General features: G+C 37.9%; 1 protein-coding gene across 8 annotated transcripts in view; it reads right to left on the bottom strand.

Moving 5' to 3' along the window:
- Kansl1 (KAT8 regulatory NSL complex subunit 1) overlaps positions 1 to 24,818 on the bottom strand; it is a 129,699-nt gene that overhangs the window by 19,699 nt on the left and 85,182 nt on the right. For 6 of the 8 annotated variants that reach the window (XM_052197227.1, XM_052197228.1, XM_052197225.1 and 3 more), the window contains 3 exons: positions 23,796 to 23,937; positions 14,354 to 14,452; positions 335 to 450 (listed from right to left, as the gene is read on the bottom strand). In XM_052197227.1, coding sequence (XP_052053187.1) covers positions 335 to 450; positions 14,354 to 14,452; positions 23,796 to 23,937 — 357 coding nt within the window. The remainder of the gene's footprint in view (positions 1 to 334; positions 451 to 14,353; positions 14,453 to 23,795; positions 23,938 to 24,818) is intronic. The other 2 variants (XM_052197229.1, XM_052197231.1) reach the window with 1 other exon arrangement.

Below are 24,818 nucleotides of genomic sequence, written 5' to 3'. Positions count from 1 at the left end.
ACAGTTCTATGAATAATGAATTCTAAGGATAATACATTATTTTACTCACATGCTTATGGAACTTAAGGACCTTCAAATACTCTGTAGGACTTTGTTTTACTCCATGGCCAGTCCCTTTTAGACAATGATAGGTATGAACATACTAAATAAAGTATAGTTGGCATAGTATAAAACATACAAAGTATGAATGTGTGGTAGGGATTTTCCAGTCTTGGCTGGGAATAACTAGAGGCTCCAAATTCAACATTCCTTTTCTTTTCTTTTTTTTTTTTTTAAGCAAATTCAACATTTGTAAGAGTATTAAGTTTGAGAAGTAGAAGAGATAAAACATTACCTGTTAACAACTCCATTGACAGGTCTCAGTGCTCCACATGATTTGGTAGACAATGACTCTGTAATATGACTAATAGGGATACCATGGTTTTCTGATGGCTGAGAAACAGACTCAATCTGAGTAAAGAAAAAAGACAGAACACATTAACATTTATCTCGGCAAAGATGGGGGTGGGGGGTGGAAGAGTATGACTTTAATTCTAGCACTTGGGGGGCAGAGGCAGACAGATCTCTAAGTTTAAGGTCACCCTGGTCTACAGGATGAGTTCCAAAACAGCCAAGGCTACACAGAGCAACCTTGTTTCAAAACAAAACAAATAAACAAAACCATATTTATCCCAGCATTACCACTTCACTGAAATTTCTGACCATGAACTTCAAAACCAAACCAAACCAAACTATGAAAGGAATAAAGTAATTAAGAGAATTAGCTCTGAAGAAAAAAGGAACCTAAACCTTTTCCGATTACAGGTAGTACACACATACATAAGTGACAAAGAAAGGATCTTAACATAATTTTATAAAACAAAAGTTTAACAAAACAATTATAGAGTAACATGACTCTTCCAAAAAGGGTAAATAAGTGACAAGTTCAGTAACAACCAAGAGAGCCAAAAGGAAATTTCAGTATCATTAACTATTTAGCTGCTGTAATATAAAAGTTTGTTTTTCAAAAACTGTTATTTCATTTCATGGTGCTATGAACCAAATCCAGTGTCCAGGGCAGGATGCCTGTCAAGTGCTGTAGCACAGACCTAGGATCCTCAGTTGTATTTTATTTTAAAATAGCTCCATGTGGGGATGGATGGACAGATGGATGGACACACATACAGACAGCACATAGACTTTTTTTCCCCACAGACACAGGGTATCTCTATGTAGCCCTGGCTGTCCCGAACCGCAAGTATACCAGGCTGGCCTTGAACTCAAAGATCTGCCTGAGTGCTGGGACCACTGCTACTACCCAGATTGGATATATTATTTTTTTGACAGAAAGCTAAATTAAAATCTTAAATGATGGCTGGGGAGATGGATTAGTTAGTAAAGTAGTAGTCAAACACATAACCTGAGTTCAGATCCCTAAAGAAACACTAAGCTCAAGTAGTTCACATAAAAAAGATGAGGGCAGAGACTTGAGAACCCACATCACCTTTAATCCCAGCACTTACAAGGTGCAAGGAGGTGATCTCTTTTGAGTTCAGGGTCAGCCTGGGCTACAGAATGAGTTATAGGACAGCAAGGGAAACACAATAAAACACTAACTAAACAAGAACAACAACAACAAAAATCAAACAAACAAGGCTGTTGTTTACTACTCTTGCAATTTGGTTCCTAGCACCCATATTTAGTGTCTTACAACTATTTATAATTACAGATCCAGGGGATTTGACTGACCTCTGTAGACATAACCGCACTTAGACATATATACATAATTGAAAAAAAAATAAAAATAAGAGGCTAGAGAGATAATTCAGAATTAAGATTACTGAATGCTCTTCTAGAGGACCGAGTTTAGATTCCCAGTATCCATTTCAGGTCACAACCATCTATAACACCAATTCCAGGCCATCCTATGCGCCCTCTTTTGGTCTCCATAAGTAACAGAAACACATGTGGTACACAGAATTACATGGAAGAAAAAAAAATATATATATACACTACTAAAATCGCATGCGAGAAATTTGGGTAATGTGAATATAGTTGGAGAGACAGAGAGGTAGATTCTTGGAGGATGCTGTCCAGCTAGCCTCCTGAATCAATGAGTGACCAATCCATTGAAAGACACAATCTCAAAGACAAGTAGTTACTAGGACATCTGATGTTGCTTCCTGGCTCAGTACTTGCATGTATGCACATATGCACTCACCTGCACACATACAAAATTCAAATGAATGTAATCATCTGTTTTATGGATTCTGATAATTATCTGGCTCTAGGGATCAAACCCAGAATCTTGTGCATGCTAGACTAACAACTTATCTGTTTTTTTTTTTTTTGGTTTTTCAAGACAGGGTTTCTCTGTGTAGCCCTGGCTGTCCTGGAACTCAGAAATTTGCCTGCCTCTGCCTCCCAAGTGCTGAGATTACAGGCGTGCGCTATTTATAGGCTGTGTATACCAAAAAAGAGTTAAGAGATCTAGGAGTATGGTGATAATCCCATTATTTGTGAGGTAAAGGCAGGAGAAACAAGACATCAATTGTAGGCTGGGCTACACAAGACTGTTTCTCATATTAAAAACATCCGAATGGAGGTTGGAGTGAGGAGTGAGTCTGAGTGTCAATCATATCTTTGAATTATAGGTAATAAAGACAGGAATGCAGCTAATCCATTGATTCTGGAGTTGCAGGAAAAACACATAAAGACAGTGATTGTAGTTTCTGATTCCTTACACTCAGAATTAGCTCTGGGGTACTCTGAATTCCTTGTAATTACTAAGATGCACTTAATAAATGAATGAAGGTAGCAGGGTTCCCATCCCACCTCCACATGGATTAGTATACCCTAACCCAGTGTTTCTCAACCTGTAGGCTGAGAGCCCTCTGGGGGTTGAATAACCCTTTCACAGGGGTCACCCCTAAAACTACTGGAAAACAGATATTTACATTATGATTAAAAATAGTAGCAAAGTTATGGTTATGAAGTAGCAACAAAAATAATTTTATGGTTGGGGGTCTCCACAACATGATGAGGAAAAATTGGTTGATCTTTTACAGGACCATAGTTCCTACATGGTGGCTAAACAGTCTTGTTTTAACTAGGTTACAAGGGATATGACACATTCTTCTTATCTTTGTGAGTATGCATCACATGTGGCAAACAAATATACATGCAAGCAAAACACCCATGCACATAGTTATGATTTAAAAATATATAGGCTTGCACGGTGACATAAGCCTATAATCCAAACACCCGCAGAAGCAGAGGTAGAAATATCAAGAGGTCAAGCCATACTGAACTACAGTCAAACCAGGTCACAATAATAAAACACCAGATAAGCCAGATATACTCTCTGAAATGCTTGTGCAGATTTACTATCCCAAGGAATCTAAAAGTACAAACAAATATTATAGAAAGAAAAAGTAATGAGAATAGATAGTGTAGGCCTGCGCAGCATTTGGAAGGGGCAAGAAGACCAAGAGTTCAAGGGCACCCTCAGCTATGTGAAACCCTGTCTCCACCACCCTATCCTACTCCCTAAACTCCAAACAAAATAAATATGGGGTGGGGCACACCATGGAAAAAATGAGAAAAAATTAAGGTTTAGGTTAGTATTAACTAGAGGGCGTATGACTGTTCTGGTTCAAAAGACTTATTTGCAGGTATATACCAACAGGCAATTTCATATCCATTTAAAACATAACCACACATGGTGGTGTGAGGCAGAAGTAGGAAGACTTCAAGCTATAGGTTAGCTTGGATTACATAGGAACCGGACCCCAGCTTGGGTTATATAGTAAGAATCTGGCCTCAGCCTTTAATCCCAGCATTTGGGAGGCAGAGGGGGCACATGCCTTTAATCCCAGCACTTGGGAGGCAGAGGCAGGTGTATTTCTGAGTTCGAGGCCAGCCTGGCCTACAGAGTGAGTTCCAGGACAGCCAGGGCTACACAGAGAAACCCTTGTCTCAAAAACAAAACAAAACAAAAAACAAAAGAATCTGAATCTGGTCTCAGAAATAAAATTTAAAGAATGTTTCAGCATAAAATTCTGAATTTGTGTGTCTAAAATGTTGAATAAGTTACCAATATTGACTCACCATTTAATTAAGGATTCCTTAGTAGAAAGATTGAAAGGGTCATTTTTATGTTTGTTTTCTGACACAGGATCTCAGTATGTATTTCTGGCTATACTAGAACTTGCTATATGGCCATCAGACTGGCTTCAAACTCAAACTGATCAGCCCACCTCTGTGTCTTCTGAGTGCTGGGGCGAAAAGTGTTTGCCACCACGCCCAACCCAGCCCAAAGTATGAGACTTAACTGCAAAGACACTTGGGAGAATAAATGGTACTGTTGAGGCCTGTCCCTCTAGCATAGCTGCAGCCATTTTGTTCCATGCCTGCCAGTTTATCATACCATTGCTGTAATACACCCTCTGGTCCCTGACAGAAAAATAACTTGATTCAGAGCAGTATCATGCTGATCACATACTGTTATATTCTAATGTTTGTTAGTCTTAAGAAATCCCACAAAGCTTTATGTAGGACCTATCAAATTAAAGGCCAATATAAACTATTATGCCCAAAATGGCTCTGGTTAGAGCCCAGGACCAGGGAGCACTGCCTGCACCTGTGTGATGAGCTAGCTCACTGTGGTTTTTGCAGTTTTACCCTTTAGAAGCTGATAGAAAAAGATGTTTGTTGTTGTAGCCTCAACCCTGAATTCTGAATTATTGCCCCTGTGTGCTCAAAAAACCATCCCTGAGATTAGTGTTTGTGGTGTGACTCTTGGACCCCAACAGTTACCATTCTTAACAAAAATCTTATTACAAAACACATTTACAAAAATTCATTACAAAAAGAACCTTCCCTAAAGGGAAAGTAAGAAAGTAAAATCACAGGTAATCTTATCATTCACAGCAAATTTCTACTCAGCAGCTACTTTTAATTTTGATATCTACAGATAAACATTTAAACACAAAACTTTTTTTCTCTGATGTAAGAGACAGGGGTTGTTATAAAATAACAGCAATGAAATTCGGATTTGTTATTCTTTAATGTGGATTTTAATTTTCACAAAGGAAGATACATTTTACTCACAAATATGTGTGAAGTCACCCACAGAAAAAACACACTAAATCCTATTGTCTAAAAGCTGCAAAGATGTTAACAAATATTTCATAAACTATCCTGATACACTTCAGGCTTGATTACTTCTACTGCAGTGGTTTATATCACTAGTGTTCTCAGAAAATGAAAGCATAATTCAAACATCTTCAATACCCCCAATAAGGGCACACACTTTTCTTTTTTTCCTTCCTTCCTTTGTTTTTTAGTTTTTTTTCCTAAAGATTTATTTATTTTATGTATATGAGTACACTGTAGCTATCTTCAGACACACCAAAAGAGGGCATCAGATCCCATTGCAGATGGTTGTGAACCACCATGTGGTTGCTGGGAATTGAACTCAGGACCTCTGGAAAATCAGTTGGTGGTGTTCTGAGTCACCACTCCAGCACCTTCCTTTGTTTTTGAAGACAGGGTCTGTTGACTATGTTGGCCTGGAACTCAGAAATCTGCCTGTCTCTAACTCCAAAGTGCTGGGATTAAAGGCGTGCCGCCCGGCTCCTTTGTTTTTTTGTTTTTTTGACACAGGGTTTCACTGTGTAGCACTGGCTGTGCTTGAACTCAGATATGTCTGGCTCTTTTGGGATTAAAGGTGTGTATGCCACCACAGCCCCTGTGAGCAAACAGATTTCTTGAGTTTGACACCAGTCTGATTTGTAGAGCAGGTTTCAAACTAGCCAAGGCTACATACCAACATGTCCTCTTAAAAAAAAGAAAACAAACTATAAAAGGAGCCAAATATTCAGACTTAATTACCCAGAGAGTAGGCATTATCGCTGAAGCTTCCATGAGTTGTTTTTTTTTTTTTAAATATTCAGATGAAATCTTACGCATTTATATAGTTCAGAGAGAGCAGCATAGAAAAGTTAAGGTGGAAGGCAAAATCCTCCTCTGTCTAAACAGAGCCATCAAGGATTGTCTTTGGAGTAATTGTGAGAACTAGAGGTAATGAGGGATACTGTAAATGCTTTCTTTTATTGAAAGAATCAGGTATAAGGCATAAAATAATTAACAGAGTGATAAAAAAGGCAGGCATGGAATTAGTAATTTGCCCTCTTAGCCAAACCAAAGAAATGTAGCAAAAAGCCTTGAAGAAAAATCACACTAAGTAGAGGTTTTATAGGGCATGTTGGGGACGAAGGACAAGCAAGGATCTAAGAACCATTACCCTGAGAAGTATGTTTGGAATCTCAGCATCTGGACAGCTAAGAGGGGAGGATTGCTTAAAATTCAAGGTTGATGTGGCCAAAACAATATGAAAACAAAACCAGTTCCTCAATTATCACCATACTATCTTTTTTACATCATTTTTGTTTGGCAAAAACACTTAATAGTTTAGTTTGGGTTAGTTATTCTCTGACAAACATCAAAATTACAAGGCAAACTGGGTAACAGGAATTTAGTTTTATATTCTAATGAACCACTTCTTAGCTCTAAGCTCTTATCATCTCAATCATACTTAGCATAGTTTTGGGGTTTTGTTCTTTAAAATACTAATTTGGGTCTGTGTGTGGTGCCCTTGCTTGTGTGTGGAGGTTGTAAGACAACTTGGCAAATTTGGTTCTCTCCAGCTTTATGTAGGTGCAGGGGAACTGAACTTAGGTCATCAGGCTTTTGTACTAAGTGCCTTTATCAGCTGAGTCATCTGATAAGATAGTTTTAAGTGAAAAAAAGCAAATACTGCTTGCTACATGTAAGGTGCATCAGTCATTCCAACAAACTTTAGTGAGGATATTATCCTAAATGGAAATCAAAGACCAAAAATTTCACACACACTGAGTTACTTATCTGGTATCAGTTTAAGCATATTCTAAAATGAGGTCACACACCTCAATGCACTTTACTTTTTGTGGGTTGATTATGGAGACATGTATTCATGGCTGGCCTCTTTTTATCTGATACCTCACAATGTAGTGATACGTCTTGGTTATAGCAAGATATATAGCAGCACCAGTTATATGGTGCTGGCAACTGAACCAGGGATTTACATCCCTTGAATTACTATTTTCAGAATTTCAAAAAGAATAATGTTGTTTAAAGTCCAATAAACTAAAAACAGGATTTATATTTATATACATTGTTGCAAATATATATATATATATATATATATATATATATATCCTAAGGAAATAGCAACTGCAAACCATCTTGTAAACCCTAATAATTGCTTAACTTAGTCATTTACAGCCCAACTTACTTAAAAGGACCTAGGCAGTTAACGGTTACTGCTATGAGTCAATATTTCCCAGCCAGCCACCGTTTTTTTTTTTTTGTTTTTTTGGATTTGGTTTTTCGAGACAGGGTTTCTCTGTATAGCCCTGACTGTCCTGGAACTCACTCTGTAGACCAGGCTGGCTTCGAACTCAGAAATCCACCTGCCTCTGCCTCCCAGAGTGCTGGGATTACAGGCATATGCCACCACCGCCCAGCCCCAGCCAGTTTCTATCCCTTTAACTCTACCCTCAAACCTTCATCAGGCCAAAACACCACTCAATATATTTCTAGTGATGCAAGGAAAAGATTAACTAAAGGTAAGAAGATTGTTATCCTGAACTACTGAAGTGCTTACATTTTTAGTATACCTCTTCTGAGATATAAAATTAATACTTAGTTCAGTTTTTCTTTGTATCACTTCTTTAAAGTAGGATGAGTATAGAAAGGAAAAAGATAAATATATAATAATTTAATAACATTGTTTACCAATATTCAAAAGAAATATTTTTACTAAACAAAATCCTAAATTTGAATTTAGTCATTTAAACAATATTTACACAAGGAGGATTTTAATTCTGTTTTTAGAGACAAGATGTGAGGTAGTAGAGAATGCTTATGAATCCCTAGTCCTCCAGCTATGGTCATTCTCAGCCACAACTGAGTTTCTAGGCTATCTGAGATCTCATCTCAATACAACAACATACATACCAACAACAAAAGAGTAAAAATACCTATTTGTGAACAAAAAACATTAAGATAACCCAAAAGTAATGGTAGATGGGAAAAGAACTAAAAAGAAAGAGAAAAAGGAAGAGTCTATCTTTTAGAACCGTATTGTTTCTTAACCTCTCCCTCCCCCAAAAGACCCCTCAACCATTTTGTGTGTGATTATGATGAGAAGTGGAATAGAATATTTAAAAACAAATACAACTGTCATGATAACATTATTAATCACCAAAAAGGACATAAGGCACATGCCTTTAATCCCAGCACTCTGAGACAGAAGCAGGCAGATCTTTGAGAGTTCTAGGCCAGCCAGCCCATCTACATAGTTATTAGACAGCTAGTGCTATGCAGAGAGAAACTTTGTATCAAAACAAAACAAACCCCTACCAAAGGCAAATCAACAAACACACAAGGAAAAAAATAAAAACCTAAAATTTCAGAAAACAGTTTGGATTATACAATGGCATTAACATTCTGCACATGAATACTGTATTCTAGGTTAGTAAATTTGTTTCTCCTATGAGCTGGTAATCATAAAAAGCTCTCTTTACACAGGTATTCTATTGAATACATAATTATGGCTACATCTTTCTAGCTACAGCACTCAGGAGGCAGAGTTAAGAGGATTGCTGTGAGCAATACTAAGTATCAAACAAAAAAACAAGTAACTATCAATAACAAAGTGAAAATTATTATGATCAACTGTTAGCAATTCATGGGTTGGTTTGTTGAGATAGGATTTTACAATGTAGTCAGACTGGTCTCAACCTTATTTTTTCTCTTCTTTAGATTATCTTATGTGTATGAGTATTTTGCCTGCATGTGTGTATATGTGAATCGCATGTGTGCCTTATACCCTCATAAGAAAGGGATGTGGCGTTAAATAGGTTATGAGCCATGATGTGGGTGCTGAGAACTGAACACAAGTCCTCTGCAAGAGCAACAAGTGCTCTTAACTACTGAGCCATCACTCTCTAGATCCTAGTATCAAATTCTTGATTTTTCCAAAGCCTTTTTCTAGTATTGCTAGGGTTGTTCCAACTCATGATTTTTAAAACATACAAATGATCAGACGATAAAATAAAAATAGATGTGGTACAGATGTATGAACAGCAGCAGCTGGGTTTCCTGGCTACATCTATTGGGATAACTTATAACCAATGACACAGTCAGCAATGACTGTAACCACTGGCCTCTCTGATCTAGACACTGTTTTCCAAGGTCTCTAGACATTGTTTTCCAAGGCCAGCCAGCACAGCTTAGTCATACACTACCTCAAAACAAAAAACTAAGATAAATAAGTAAACAAGTAAAAATGCCACAGGAGCCAATCTGAGGGAGTTCCCAATGCCATAACAAGGTAATTCAATCAACTGAATCTAGACCCATATAAAATAATAATGATAATGGAGTTATTCTGAAATGAATAACAAAATCAAGAGCTGTGCAGACAGTAGGATCAGTGGGTGAAACACTTGCCAAGCAAGAATGAAGACCTTAGTTTTGATCCCCAGTGCTTACATAAATCGTGGGCTAGCATAGCAGTCCTCTAATCCCAGAGCTAGGAAAGCAGAGACAAGGGAGCCCCCAGAGCAAGCTGTCTAGCTAGACAAGCTGAATTGACAAATTCTGAGCAATAATGAGAGGTTCAATATAAAAGACAGAAAGCAAACAAGAAAACATACACTCTTTCATGCTAAATAAACAACTAAGATAACCGAATGAAAAGGATATTATTGAATGTCACGGTAATCATAACACTTTGGAGGATGAAGTGCTCAGTGGGGCTTAGAACCTGATGCTTCACTTGACCTACACAGTTACACCCTGTCTCAAAACAAAACAATTTGTAAAATTTCTTTACAGATTGCTCCAAATTAAAGTTATTATATATGAACAAATTACCTGACGTAGTGGTAATGATTTAAGTCATCATAGATGCCTGCATAAGTTAATTTGAATCATACTGTGTAGGTGGCCATAGAAGCTTTAGATCCCTCTGGAACTGAAGTTGGAAGGGGTTGTAAGCCCCTTATGTAGGTTGCTAGAAACTTAATGTAAGTTCACTTAACCACTTAGCCATCTTTCCAGGACCAGTCCTTCATTTCCTTAATGAAAAATTTGTGATATAGGTATGTGAAATCTATCTTTAGAATATTCCGTATTTCCAAGTATTCCAAGTTTTGTTTTTGATATATTAATTTCTATATAGTATCAAAAAAAAGTTATCAAACCCAGGGACTCATGCTAAGTTTAGGCAAGCATTCTATCACTGAACCACATCCCTCACCCCCAATGAATTATCCTAACATTTGATAAAAAGTAATTGAATAACCACATGTGCCACTCTCTCTATTCTGGCTTTTTTTTTTTTTCCTTTTTCTTTTTAAATTTGGAAATAGTCTCATGTATCCCAGGTTAGCCTGACTATATAATCAAAACTGATCTTGAACTCTTTGGTCTTCTGCTCCAACTTAGCACATGATGTTATTACAGGTATGTACTATTATACACCCAGCTTTATGTCTCTGTTTTTGGGTTATTTTTTTTTTTAAAGAGTTTCTTTGGGTAGTTCTAGCTCAGTATCAGAGTTCTGTCTGCCTTTGCCTCTTGAGTGCTGGAAGTAAAGGTATATACTACCACCACCCAGGTTTATGATTTTTTGATGGTTCATTATTCAGCCACTTGCTGCCAATATACTGAAATGTAAATGAATTTAATACATCGATCTTTTATCTTATGACTTTAAAGTTTTCAAGTCAGTTTTGCTTTTGTCTTTTCTAAGTTTAATGCTTTATATTCTACCTATGGTGAAATACAATGCCTTTGCAATATTTCTATTCCCTGCCCCCTTTTTTGGTTTTTTTTTTTTTTGGATTTGTTTTTTTTTCCGAGACATGGTTTCTCTGAATAGCCCTGGCTGTCCTGGAACTCACTCTGTAGACCAGGCTGGTCTCAAACTCAGAAATCCACCTGCCTCTGCCTCCAAGAGTGCTGGGATTACAGGCTTGAGCCACCACCGCCTGGCAATATTTCTCCTACACAAGTGAAAATGCACTGTTTCAACAAGTAGCATTGACATGAATATACATTTTTTGAGGAAGTATGCTTCTAGTCACAGTTTGCTGACAATTTTATTTTTGTAAACATCTTAAATTTCATGTATTTGTGTATAGGATGATGCATAACAATGGTACATATGTGGAAGCCGTAAGATAACCTGTGGGCATTTTCTTTGATAATGTGAGTTCTAAGAACTGAATTCAGGTCATCAGGCTCGATGACAAACATTCTTCCTGGGTGAGCCACCACTCACTGCTGTTTTCTGACACAGGCTACCTACCATACTGCTCTAGTTGGCCCCCAACTCTAAAGATGCATCAATAGAAATCATTTTGTTGTTTATGACACATACTATTATAAGCCATTCATTTGATTTGCTACTATGCCATTGAGGGGTTTTTTGGTTTGTTGGTTTCTATATTCAGAAGAAACAGTTTGTTTCTATATTCATAATTTTCCTTCTACTTTTTTTCATCAGATTTTGGGTATGCTGGACTTACCAAATTAGTTTTACAAGGTCTGAAAATACAAATTCATTTTTTAAACCAAAAATATGGTAATTCACTATTTACAATTGGTTCAATATAACCACAAATCCCACCTCTACAGAGTGAGTCAAATAAAATGAACAGAAAATTAGTATGTTATGTATTTAAATGTTATTTAAGAGACAAAAGCACAAGGAGGTACTTAAGCTGGGCGGTGGTGGCACACACCTTTAATCCCAGCACTTGGAATGCAGAGGCAGGCAGGCGGATTTCTGAGTTCCAGGTCAGCCTGGTCTACAAAATGCGTTCCAGGACAGCCAGAGCTACACAGAGAAACCCTGTCTCAAAAAGAGTATTTATAAGTTATATGCAAACATTACTATATATCAAAGGATAACCAGGAATGACTGTACTTGGTGAATCTCAGTAATCTGTATCTCTTAAAGAATCTGAATATTTCATCTATGTAGCCAAAGTAAGTAATAATAAGATGTTTATAAAATTATTTGTGAAAGCTGTAATTACAGTCTTCATTCACGTTGGCAATTTTTACTTTTCTTCTATTGGTAATGATTTATTAACTTTCTATCTTTCTAAAAGACAGACTTCACTTTTGATTTGTTTATCTTGTTTTTGCCCTTCCTTTTTTTAGTAATATTTATTCATTTTTATTTTGTGTGTATAAGAGTCTTGCTTCCATGTTTCATGTGCTTGCACTGCCTACAGAGATTAGAAAGCACCAGATCACCTCAGAATGGAGTTATAGGTAGTTGTGAGCTACCATATAGATGCTTGGAATTGATTGGAAGAGCAGCTCATGTCTTAACCACTAAGCCATCTCTCCAGTCCTAAAGATAATGTTTCTTGTGGGCTGGATAAGCCTATATATAGGAGGAATCATATAAATAAATGAGGCTAAGTAGTGTCTCCATTCCCTGAAATAGGGTTCTAGATTATGAAAAGGAGAAAACTTGCTGAGCACCAGCATTTATACCACCTGGCTTCTTGACTGTTAATGTGTAACTAGTTACATCAAAAGCTTCCTGACTCCCCCCTCCCCCATGACCTATTGTCTCCTGGAACTGTGAATATTATTTTCATCAGGTTATCTGAACACAGCAACAGAAAAATTAACAGTTCAAAGGCAGCCTGAGGAATTGTAAGAACCAGTCTCAACACCAGCATCAGAACTTAACCCAGCAGAGCTAGATAAAGACCTTTCCAGGATTCAAACATCTCTATCTAAACTCTTACTGGTTTCCACCAAATTACGAGTTAACACTAATAATAGAACAAAAATAGCAAAGTCTTTTGGTTGCAGATAAAGCAAACTCCTTGTCACTTACAACACCACCAACAAAAACAACACTACCCAACCAGAACTTTTTGTTCATTTCTAAGGAAGTATAACTTCAAAGCCAGTACTTTTTAAAGGAAAAATTGAAAAGTGAAAAACTGGGTACTCTTAGAATCCAAAATGAAATTGTACCAAGAGAAAGGAAAAAGGATAAAGAAAAGACATATAGAGGTATATATATATATAAGATTATTAGATACTTTTATTCTCATTATGAAATAAAAATCATTCACAAAAGCATTTTTGGTATTTCTTTGGTAAAAATCACTAATCCAAAATTTTCCTTATTTTTATTTGTTGAGAAATTTTTTTCAATGTGTTTTGACCATACTTACACACACTTGTTTCATCTCCTCCCTTCCCTACACATCCAACTTTGTGTCCTTATTTAAAAAAATAAAATAAAATAAAAAGCCTAGCCATGCCTCCTGATGCACGCCTTTAATCCAAGCACCCTGGGAGGCAGAAGCAGGAGGATCTCTGTGTGTTGAAGGCCATCCTAGATTGCATAGTGAGTTCCAGGACAGCCAAGACTATATTAGATAGATCCTGTCTCAAGATGCCCCCCAGGTCCCTCCCGCAAAAATTCTGATTGTGCTACCTATATACTTCTGCATATGTGGCCTTCCATTGGAAAAAACTAACTCTGCTCAGCAGCTCTTAGTGGGCTAGGGGTAGGATTTTTGTACCCAACTTCCCTTTATTTTGTCTGGGTAGAGTTTATATACATCTTGTGCGTACTGTCATTAACTATTTTAAGTTTACAAATGCAATTGCCCTGCTGTGACTGGAAGACTGGCTTCCTAGTTGCTACCCAAGATCTATGACTCTTAAAACCTTTACACCCTTCTTCCCCAAGAATCTGTGAGCCTCTGGGGATGGGGACAGGGGATGCAAAACAGATGTTCCAGTGAGGACTAAGCACTCCTAATCTAACTTTTTTTTTTTTTAATGTTTGAGACAGGGTCCCATATTTTCTACCTTGATTCAAACTCACTATATAGCAAAACATGACCAATATTCTGATACTCCTCCCAAGCGCTAGGTTACAGGTGAGCACTACCACACCTTGCTTATACAATGCTAAGAATTGAACCAGAGCTTTGTGCATAACAGAGAAGCCCTCTGTCATGAAACTTTATTCACTCTCTCTATCCTACGTAAAATGTGGCTGTCCCCTTTGCCTCAACTTGTTTAAGAGCCTGCCTCCCCCTGCTCCTAATTATATTGGTCCAGAAAAGCTATCCTACTAAAACTGTATGAGTGTGGTATTATACCTATGTGCCCTGATCTAACCACTACTCTGTAACTTTATATGTGGCTGTAGTTTCTTGACCTATTAAGAGCTACCTTCTATCTTTCCCCCTTTTCTATCTTTTATACTTACCAATTTATCTCTCCCATGATCTGTCTTCACCTCAGAACTAAGTGAAAGTAAGTCTGTTGTATGATCTGGGAAAGGTGCCTCCCCAAGGACTATCAACCCCTGTAGGACAAAGAGTAGAAAAACAGAGTGAGTGGTATAAACTACCAAGTTTAAGAATTAATCTCAAATTGGCTGGGGCTCAAAATTTGTTAACCAGAGGCCTTTCTCTTATCTTATAGCTCAAAACTAGCCTGAAAAGCAGCAGCGTTATAGCACTGTACTCATCTGTGCAAGGCCCTGGATTCTTTTTTTGCTTATTTGTTTTGTTTTTCAAGACAGGGTTTCTCTGTGTAGCCCTGGCTGTCCTCAAACTCAGAGATCCACCTACTTCTGCCTCCCAACCCCCAGCGAGGGTTTAAAGGTAAGTAAGCACCATCACTCAGCCAAGGCCCTGGATTCTAACCCCGTCAAAGGGCTTCAACAAAAAAGCTGAGGAGTAGCATAATTTCAGTAAGATGTTAGGATTCAAAGCTGAGTCAGGGAGATGGCTCAGTAAGTAGAGGAGCATGCTGCTATGCCCCATAATATACAGAGTGAGGGAGGAAAGCTGATTCCATGAGTTGCTTTTTTTTCTACAAGTTTTCTCTGCAGCATGTGTGTAAACACTCGTTAATAATGTAAATTTAAAAGACAGATCTGGACATGCCATCCACTTTTTTCACTCTAATTTATCTACATAGCTTGCCTTATATGTCACTCTTTTTATTCTGACCTACCAGATCTAGAATCTTACCCAATTAGGATATTTTATTGTAACTGATACATTATAAACTGTACCTTATTAGATTAATATCATTAATGGAAGGGTTTCAGTTATATGTGTATAAATAATTACTAAACTGGGATGGAGAGATGTCTCAGCTTTTAGGAGCACTGACTACTCTTGCAAATGCCCTGAGTTCAATTCCTACTTTTTGTGTATCTGAAGAGAGCAGCAGTGTAATCACATACATAAATAAGCTAATGAATAAATAAATAAATCTTAAGGGGAAAAAAGTCTCCCTGTATTCTCCCTGCAAGAGAGGTTATCTGAATATACTAGAATGGGACTAGGGACACACTAGATAAAAAGTCAAGACACTCCCATGAAAAAAAAGAGAGGCCAGTAACTCATATGAGAGAAACATTTACCTCTAGAGAAACGGGATTCCCCACTAGGTTGATACTAAAAATTTTTATTAGTTCAAAAATCACATGCTGAGTACACTAAGGACACAGTTCAGTGGTATAGTTAGTCTGTGCTTAGTGTGAAGGTCTCTAAGTTCAATCTCTAGGACATGAAAAAGTCCATTATGAAACCACAAAAACAGATATTTGAAAACATTGCCATAAGTATATGCATAAACAATTGCTTTCAAGTTTAATAAAAAGTAGCGTTCTTTAAAGTTTCTCCATTTAAAAGAAACTTCAATTTGGTGTCTCATACCCAACATCAAAGCACTGAGGAAAATGAGAAAAGAGGGCCACAGATTCAAATTCACTTTTCTCGCCCATAATATACAACTGTCTCAAAAACAAAATCTTAGCCAGGCAGTGGTGGCGCATGCCTGTAATCCCAGCACTCTGGGAGGCAGAGGTAGGTGGATTTCTGAGTTCGAGGCCAGCCTGGTCTACAGAGTGAGTTCCAGGACAGCCAGGGTATACAGAGAAACCCTGTCTTGAAAAGAAACAAAAAAAAATCCAAAAAAAAAAAAAAAAAAATCAAAACCAAAATCTTGAAAATATTTTCTTCCTTAATTCACTAAGCATATAAATCGACCTTCTAAACCCTATCATTTAAAAGGTAAAACTTTTTTTGTAAAAAGCAGAGTTCTTGTGCATTGTTTCTAAAAATTTTCCATCTAAACTGGACATGATGGTAATGTTGGAACTTGGAAGGAGTGACAAAATCATTAGGAGTTCCAGATCAAGGCCAATTTGGGATATATGAGACCCAACTCAGAAAACAAACAAATGAAATTCTCCTGAGGCTGAAGTAACTGGAGTAGTGATCAATGGTCAAATCAAGGCAAGGCTTTGAACACTGACTATGCTGGTTCTAAAATCATAATCCTTCTTCTGTGTCAGCCTTCAGAGGATTGGGATTAAAGGTATATGTAGCAGCCATCTAGGTTAAAACACACTCTACTTTTAAAGACTATCTCCTATCATAGACCTACCCCACTGTATAACGCGTGAGAAGCTCAAGCTTCCCTACGCAAATTAAGACAAATCAGAATCCACTACAAACTAAACTCTTGAGAACTAAGATGGATGAGACAACGTTGTCCATAACACCTAATAACATATATAAGATGGGAAGTTTAACTAGTTTACAGTTTGAAAGTACAAGTATACTTTCCTTTCATCTTTTTATAAACATTTGGTGTGTGTATGCGCATGCATGTGTGTACATGTGTTCATGCATAGCCCAGGATGGCCTCAAATTTGAGGCAATTTTTGTGCCTCAGCCTCTTTTTTTTTATTCGATATATTTTTTATTTATATTTCAAATGATTTCCCCTTTTCTAGCCCCCCACTCCCCGAAAGTCCCATAAGCCCCCTTTTCTCCCCCTGTCCCGCCACCCACCCCTTCCCACTTCCCCGTTCTGGTTTTGCCCTATACTTCTTCACTGAGTCTTTCTAGAACAAGGGGCCACTCCTCCTTTCTTCTTGTACCTCATTTGATGTATGGATTATGTTTGGGGTATTCCAGTTTTCTAGGTTAATATCCACTTATTAGTGAATGCATACCATGAGTCACCTTTTGAGTCTGGGTTACCTCACTTAGTATGATGCTTTCTAGCTCCATCCATTTGCCTAAGAATTTCATGAATTCATTGTTTTTAATGGCTGAATAGTACTCCATTGTGTAGATATACCACATTTTTTGCATCCACTCTTCTGTTGAGGGATACCTGGGTTCTTTCCAGCATCTGGCAATTATAAATAGGGCTGCTATGAACATAGTAGAGCATGTATCCTTATTACATGGTGGGGAATCCTCTGGGTATATGCCCAGGAGTGGCATAGCAGGATCTTCTGGAAGTGAGGTGCCCAGTTTTTGGAGGAACCGCCAGACTGATTTCCAGAGTGGTTGTACCAATTTGCAACCCCACCAGCAGTGGAGGAGTGTTCCTCTTTCTCCACATCCTCTCCAACACCTGCTGTCTCCTAAATTTTTAATCTTAGCCATTCTGACTGGTGTAAGGTGAAATCTCAGGGTTGTTTTGATTTGCATTTCCCTAATGACTAATGAAGTTGAGCATTTTTTAAGATGCTTCTCCGCCATCCGAAGTTCTTCAGGTGAGAATTCCCTGTTTAACTCTGTACCCCATTTTTTAATAGGGTTGTTTGGTTTTCTGGAGTCTAACTTCTTAAGTTCTTTATATATATTGGATATTAGCCCTCTATCTGATGTACGATTGGTGAAGATCTTTTCCCAATTTGTTGGTTGCCGATTTGTCCTTTTGATGGTGTCCTTTGCCGTACAGAAACTTTGTAATTTTATGAGGTTCCATTTGTCAATTCTTGATCTTAGAGCATACGCTATTGGTGTTCTGTTCAGAAATTTTCTCCCTGTACCAATGTCCTCAAGGGTCTTCCCCAGTTTCTTTTCTATTAGCTTCAGAGTGTCTGGCTTTATGTGGAGGTCCTTGATCCATTTGGATTTGAGCTTAGTACAAGGCGATAAAGATGGATCAATTCGCATTCTTCTGCATGCTGACCTCCAGTTGAACCAGCACCATTTGTTGAAAAGGCTATCTTTTTTCCATTGGATGTTTTCAGCCCCTTTGTCGAGGATCAAGTGGCCATAGGTGTGTGGGTTCATTTCTGGATCTTCAATCCTGTTCCATTGATCTGCCTGCCTGTCACTGTACCAATACCATGCAGTTTTTAACACTATTGCTCTGTAATATTGCTTGAGGTCAGGGATACTGATTCCCCCAGAATTTCTTTTGTTGCTGAGAATAGTTTTAGCTATCCTGGGTTTTTTGTTATTCCAGATGAATTTGTTAATTGCTTTTTCTAACTCTGTGAAGAATTGAGTTGGGATTTTGATGGGTATTGCATTGAATCTGTATATTGCTTTTGGCAAAATGGCCATTTTAACTATATTGATTCTGGCGATCCATGAGCATGGGAGGTTTTCCCATTTTTTGAGGTCTTCTTCCATTTCCTTCTTCAGAGTCTTGAAGTTCTTGTCGTAAAGATCTTTCACATGTTTGGTAAGAATCACCCCAAGATACTTTATACTGTTTGTGGCTATTGTGAAGGGGGTCGTTTCCCTAATTTCTTTCTCAGCCTGCTTATCCTTTGAGTATAGGAAGGCCACTGATTTGCTTGAGTTGATTTTATAACCTGCCACTTTGCTGAAGTGTTTATCAGCTGTAGGAGCTCTCTAGTGGAGTTCTTTGGGTCACTTAGGTAGACGATCATGTCGTCTGCAAATAATGATAGTTTGACTTCTTCCTTTCCAATTTGTATCCCTTTGACCTCCTTATGTTGTCGAATTGCCCGAGCTAGTACCTCAAGTACAATATTGAAAAGATAAGGAGAGAGGGGGCAGCCCTGTCTAGTCCCTGATTTTAGTGGGATTGCTTCAAGTTTCTCTCCATTTAGTTTGATGCTGGCTACCGGTTTGCTGTATATTGCTTTTACTATGTTTAGGTATGGGCCTTGAATTCCCTCAGCCTCTTTAAGTACTAAAATTTCAGGCCTATACCACCATGCCTGGCTTAGTTAGCTCTTTCTGTATCCATGTTTTAATGCTTTTAATTTTCTCTTTTTCCACCAAGACACTTTCTCTATGTAGCCCTAGCTGTCTTAGAACTCACTCTGCAGACCAAACTGGCCTTAAACTTAAATGATCAGCCCTGCCTCTCTCTGCCTGGGATTAAAATAAAAATTTCAATACATATATTCAAAAAAAAAGAAGAATGTGTTTAAAAGAAAATATTTAAAGATTGTTTAAATTTATCTGTCTGTTATCAACCTCTAACCAGAGATTTTACTCTGAAGCTTAGATGAACATACATGAACTTCTACACTGTTGCTGTTACATCTCCTATCCTAGCTTCTCTAAAGAGTATTTCACCTGAAAGCTATCATAGCACTTCTCTACGGAACTTTACATGAACCTTTAGGATTGAAAACAAATTGTTTTCCCCTTTCTAAGAAAAAAGAAGCATCTTATGAAAAGGAGGGAGAGGGAGCTAACTATCTGACCTGGGAAAATTCAAACAATAACATAAGCATGCCTAAGCCCCTGAGTACAATACAAACAGTAATCGGGGCTGCGCTCAGTAGGTAGAAGCAAGAGAAAGTCCAAACAAAACTAATGATAGCACAGCATATAATAGAGGCTACACTACAAGTTGAACTTCTGTCAGAGAACAACAAGAAAACTTATTTCCAAAGGGAACTTTTGGGACTATAAAGCAAATTAAGTCTTAGAAAGTAACAGCTAACTTTTGATAGAACAGAATTTCGTGCCTGGATCCTGTAATGCTCGGGGTGCGGGTGGGGGAACCAATAACAGTAACAAAAGTAGTCCTCAAATGATTTCTTTTTTGGGGAACATATTACTTGAAAACTTTTAATAATTTTTTAAATTTATTTTATGTGTATGGCTGGGTGTTTTGCTTGAATCTTGTCTATGTACCACTTGAGTACAATGCCTTTGGAAGATATTTAATGCCTTACAGCTAGAGTTATAACTGGCTGTGGATGCCTATGTGGGTGCTGGGAACCAAAATCTAGGAAGAGTCGTCAATGTTTAATTGCTAAGTGTCTCACCAACTTCACCACCCATGTAATAGATCACTCTTAAGAAAGGTAGCTGGGTGGTGGCGCACGCCAGTAATCCCAGAACTCTGGGAGGCAGAGGCAGGTGGATTTCTGAGTTCGAGGCCAGCCTGGTCTACAGAGTGAGTTCCAGAGCAGCCAGGGCTACACAGAGAAACCCTGTCTTGAAAAACTCCAAAAGAGAGAGAGAAAGAGGGGGGGGGAGGGGAATAAGTTCCAGCACTTGGAAAGCAGAGGGGCATGCAGATCTTTGTGAATTTGAGGGTTGTCTGGTCTACAGAGTGAGTTCCAGAACAGTCAGGGCTATAGAGAAACTCTCAAAGAGAGGGGAGAGGAAGGTAACATCAATGGACAGCAAAAGTAAATCAAGAATGGTAATGCACACCTCTATAATCCCAGTAACTACAGAGACAGATGGAGGCAGAGAGAATTCCAAGTTTGAGAATAATGGGGGGGGGGGAGGGGCGCAACACAGCTGAGTTCCAGGCTAAAGTGTGCTGTATAGAAGGGCCATCTAAAAACCTCAACATTTAACACAGTACCACCTTAAAAGGGAAGACTAAAAGCCAAATATTCTAGCAGACAACTTTAACTTGAAAGACAGAGGCAGGAGGATCATTTAAGGTCATCCTCGGTGACACAATGAGTCGAAACAAATCGGAGCTAAATGAGATGCCAAGGAAGGGAGAGGAAAAAGTTGAGCTCTCTAATTGTCTGCCCAAAAATATAAGAAAGTTGATGCTAACCTACGGTAAATACTTCCATGTCCCCTAATCTCCTACCCAAAGACAAATCTAAATTCAACGCCCTGGGTAAATTAGTGAGAAAATGGATAGATAGCACAATATTTGTGCTTGTCCAGGACACGTAAAGGTCAGGAATTCAATCCCCAGAATCAAACTAATTAATTAAAACAAATGTGAATAATATTAAAATTAGTAGAGAAAGGCCTAGCATACTTTTTCCAAAAAAGGACTCTATTATTACAGTGCTATATAAAAACCAAGTTCACATTAACATATCATTGGACTAAGTTTTAAGACTTATTTGCTAATCTGAGCTCAGAGTAACCCTACAAAATTCATGCTGAGAACCTGAGGCTGTGCCATTTATTTCAAAGTAGGATCTTTGCAGATGACATCAAGTGAAAACTTTAGTGTGGACCATAAATGTAATATTCTATGTCTATTTTTAGTTATTTAATTTTATGCATGCATGGTATGTAGTACTGTATATGCCATACTTAAAGGATAGGAGAAATGTCTGAAGTTGGCTCTCCCCTACAAGCTTTACATGATTCTGAGAGACATAGGACATCAGGCATGTATGTCAAGTGACTTTACTCTCTGGGTCATCTCCAGTCTCCAAACAGCTGTATTTTACTAGGAAAACTTCGATATACAAACAGCTAGTCAAGTGAAGACAGGACTGGCAGCAGTAACCATTAAGTTAGGAAAGGGCAAGAAATGACTCTTTTCTATGATCTCAGACAGAGAATCGTCTGGTGAATACTGACATTCCAATTTCTAGCCTCCAGAACTTTGGAAAAGCTTGCTGCCTATGGTTCTAAGCCAATCAATTTGTGATATTTTCTTGTGGCAGCCTAGAAAAGTTCTTCAGAACAGGGGTTGGAGAAAGAGCACTGGATGCCTTTTGAGAGACTTGGGTACATTTCATAGTACTCACATGGAACCTCATAACTGTCTCTAGTCTGATACCTTCACATAGACATGCATGCAACATACATGATTAAAACAAGTACTTGCTTTTCTTGTGGAGGACCTGGGTTTGGTTCTAGCCATCCACATGGTAGCTCATCAACAACTACAACTCTAGTTGCAAAAAATAGGACATTGTCTTCTGGTCTCTGTAGGCATCAGGCACACAACAAGGTGTACATATACAAATGCAAGCAAAACAGTCATATGCATAAAATAAATCTAAAACAGGAGGGTTTTTTTTTTTAATGCTCTAAAAAAAAAAAAAAAAACTACATTAAAGTATGTGACTAGCCTAATAAGAACTTGGGCTCTTTATCTGTTTCTACCCTATCTCCCAGCCTCACCTCATTAAGAGGTATATCCAGAAACAGCATGGAAAATATGAACAAGTATGTAACAGTTAACAACAACAACAAAATGATAAAGTCAAAAACATTTTTTAAATGATAGGGAAATAAACAAGATGACAATGTATAAAAATTGTTATGTGCCCTCAAGAAAACCAGTAGCTTAACAAATATACATGTTATATACACATACATACACACATCTCAAAACATTGCATTGGATTAACTTTTGATTTGGGAGTAAAAGGGGTTGCTCAGAACATTCTAAACATATTTTTCTTTGATGTTCATACATGCTTTCCAAAAATTTTCTAAAAGAATCACTCCAAAGAGATTTATCAACTCTAAGCCATACATTTAGATATGTTAAGATTAAATTTTATTTCTTCTCTCTCTCTCTCTCCCTCTCTCTCTCTCTCTCTCTCTGCCTCCTTCCTTCCCTCCCTCCCTCTCTCCCTCCCTGTGTGCATGATGACTGTAAGGACATCAAAGGGCAACCTACACAAGTCACTCCCACTATGGACATCCTGAAGACTCAATTCAGGTCATAATACTTGGCAGCAAGCACCTTAACCCACTAAATTACCTTGCCAGTCCCATACTAACATTTTAAAACTCAACATGCAGGGTGGAGAGATGGCTCAGTGGATAAGTGCACTTACTACTCTTGCAGATGATCCAGGTTATATTCCAAGCACAGGTATCTGTAATTGGAAGTTCCAGGAAATTTGAAGCCCTCTTCAGACACCAGGCATACATGTGGCTCACATATGTATGTGCAGGCAAAACACTCACAAACATGTAATACATATGTCTTGAGACAATTTGAGCCATCTCTCCAGTCTGCATGATGAGCTTTGAAATGCTTGCATGAGACTTATGTTTGCTGGTTTGGGTGCTTGCCCTAAGCCTACTGTCCTAAGTTAGTTTTCTAGAGTTCCCAATCAGAAACTATCCCAAAGACACAGTACATATGTACATAGTAGGCACCCAGCAGTTTAAGGGTTTGCTTCCTATGGATAATTTTCAAGTCAAATTAAAAAACAACAACAACAAAAAAAACAAAAGACCTTTTTTCAGAAATGACTTTTCAAAAAGAAAAACTGTTTAGTCACTATCAAGGTAATTATCAGTTCTTTCAAACAGAACACAAGAAAACATTTCTATCATTTATGTTTCTGATAATCTCTTAATTGAAAAATTTCTTCAAAAAAGAGAAGCTTATCAATAGGAGAATATCTGATGAAATAAGCAAAATGAAAAGTAGACATGCCAAATTAAAATAAACAATACAGTCTGTTAATATATGCTTTCTTTTTCTCATATTGGCCCAGATACCATTTTTCCTAAACATATGTCAGCTGGGGGTTATATTCTTCTGTTTTTTTAGCTGCACTAGTACCATCAGATTCTTACTGTTATACTGAACCATTCAACCATTCATCTTGACATAGTTAAGGAATTACTGAAAGACTCTGAAGGGATGGGAGGAGGGAAATAATGGCTGCTTTTAAACTGGTTAGAATATATCAAAAATGTATTCCTTACCTTATTAGCACGTATCTGTTTGTAAATATCTGTTTGCTGACGAATTCGATATTCCAAGTCAGAAACATGGGCCTGAAGCCAGTTCCAGCGGCTGACAATAGCTGCTCGGTCTGCAGCCCATCTCCATTCAGACCTGCGTTTCCTACAAAGAAATAAACCAAGTGAAATCCAAGAGCAATACTAACATCTATACCACATGGGAAGAAGAACAGTGTAGGTAGGTTCTTATATAGACAAACTATCATGTAAAGACACACAAAAAGACAAAATACACAATCCACAGACGACATGGGGCTGGAAATACGGCTTAGTGGTTACAAGCACTAACTGCTCTTCCAAAGGTTCTGAATTCAAATCCCAGCAACCACATGATGGCTAACAACTATCCATAATGAGATCTGACCCCCTTTTCTGGGGTGTCTGAAGACTGCTACAGTGCACTTACATATAATGATGATGATGATGCTACAGTGCACTTACATATAATGATGATGATGATGATGATGATGATGATGATAATAATGTTCTTCCAAATGTCCTGAGTTCAATTCCCAACAACCACATGGTGGCTCACAACCATCTACAATGTGATCTGATGCCCTCTTCTGGTGTGTCTGAAGACAACTACAGTGTACTCATATACATAAAATAAATATTAGAAGTGCTAACTGTATCTGACACTGTGACAACATTCTTCTGAAATTGTGTTAGAGTCTCAGGCGATAAAAGGTATTTTCTTTGTTAAAATAGTATTTTAACAATACTACCCGCCTACCTGCCTGTCCATCCATCCTTTCTATTTGTCTATTTATTCTTATCTATTTTGAGGGAGGGCCTAACTATGTAGCTCCGGCTGCCCTGGAACTCAGAGATCCACCTACCTCTGATTCTCTATTGTTGGGATTAAATATATCTACCAACATGACTGGCTTAACAATATATTTATTTTTTAATCCTTGAAGAATTAAGAATGACTACAAGTATGGAAATTCAGCAGTTTTCTAATAAAGATCAAAATAGAAA

Source organism: Apodemus sylvaticus, chromosome 10, assembly GCF_947179515.1.
Source record: "Apodemus sylvaticus chromosome 10, mApoSyl1.1, whole genome shotgun sequence".
NCBI lineage: Eukaryota > Metazoa > Chordata > Mammalia > Rodentia > Muridae > Apodemus > Apodemus sylvaticus.
The sequence above is the reverse complement of the archived record's forward strand: the minus strand, read 5'-3'. Positions and strand labels throughout refer to the sequence as shown.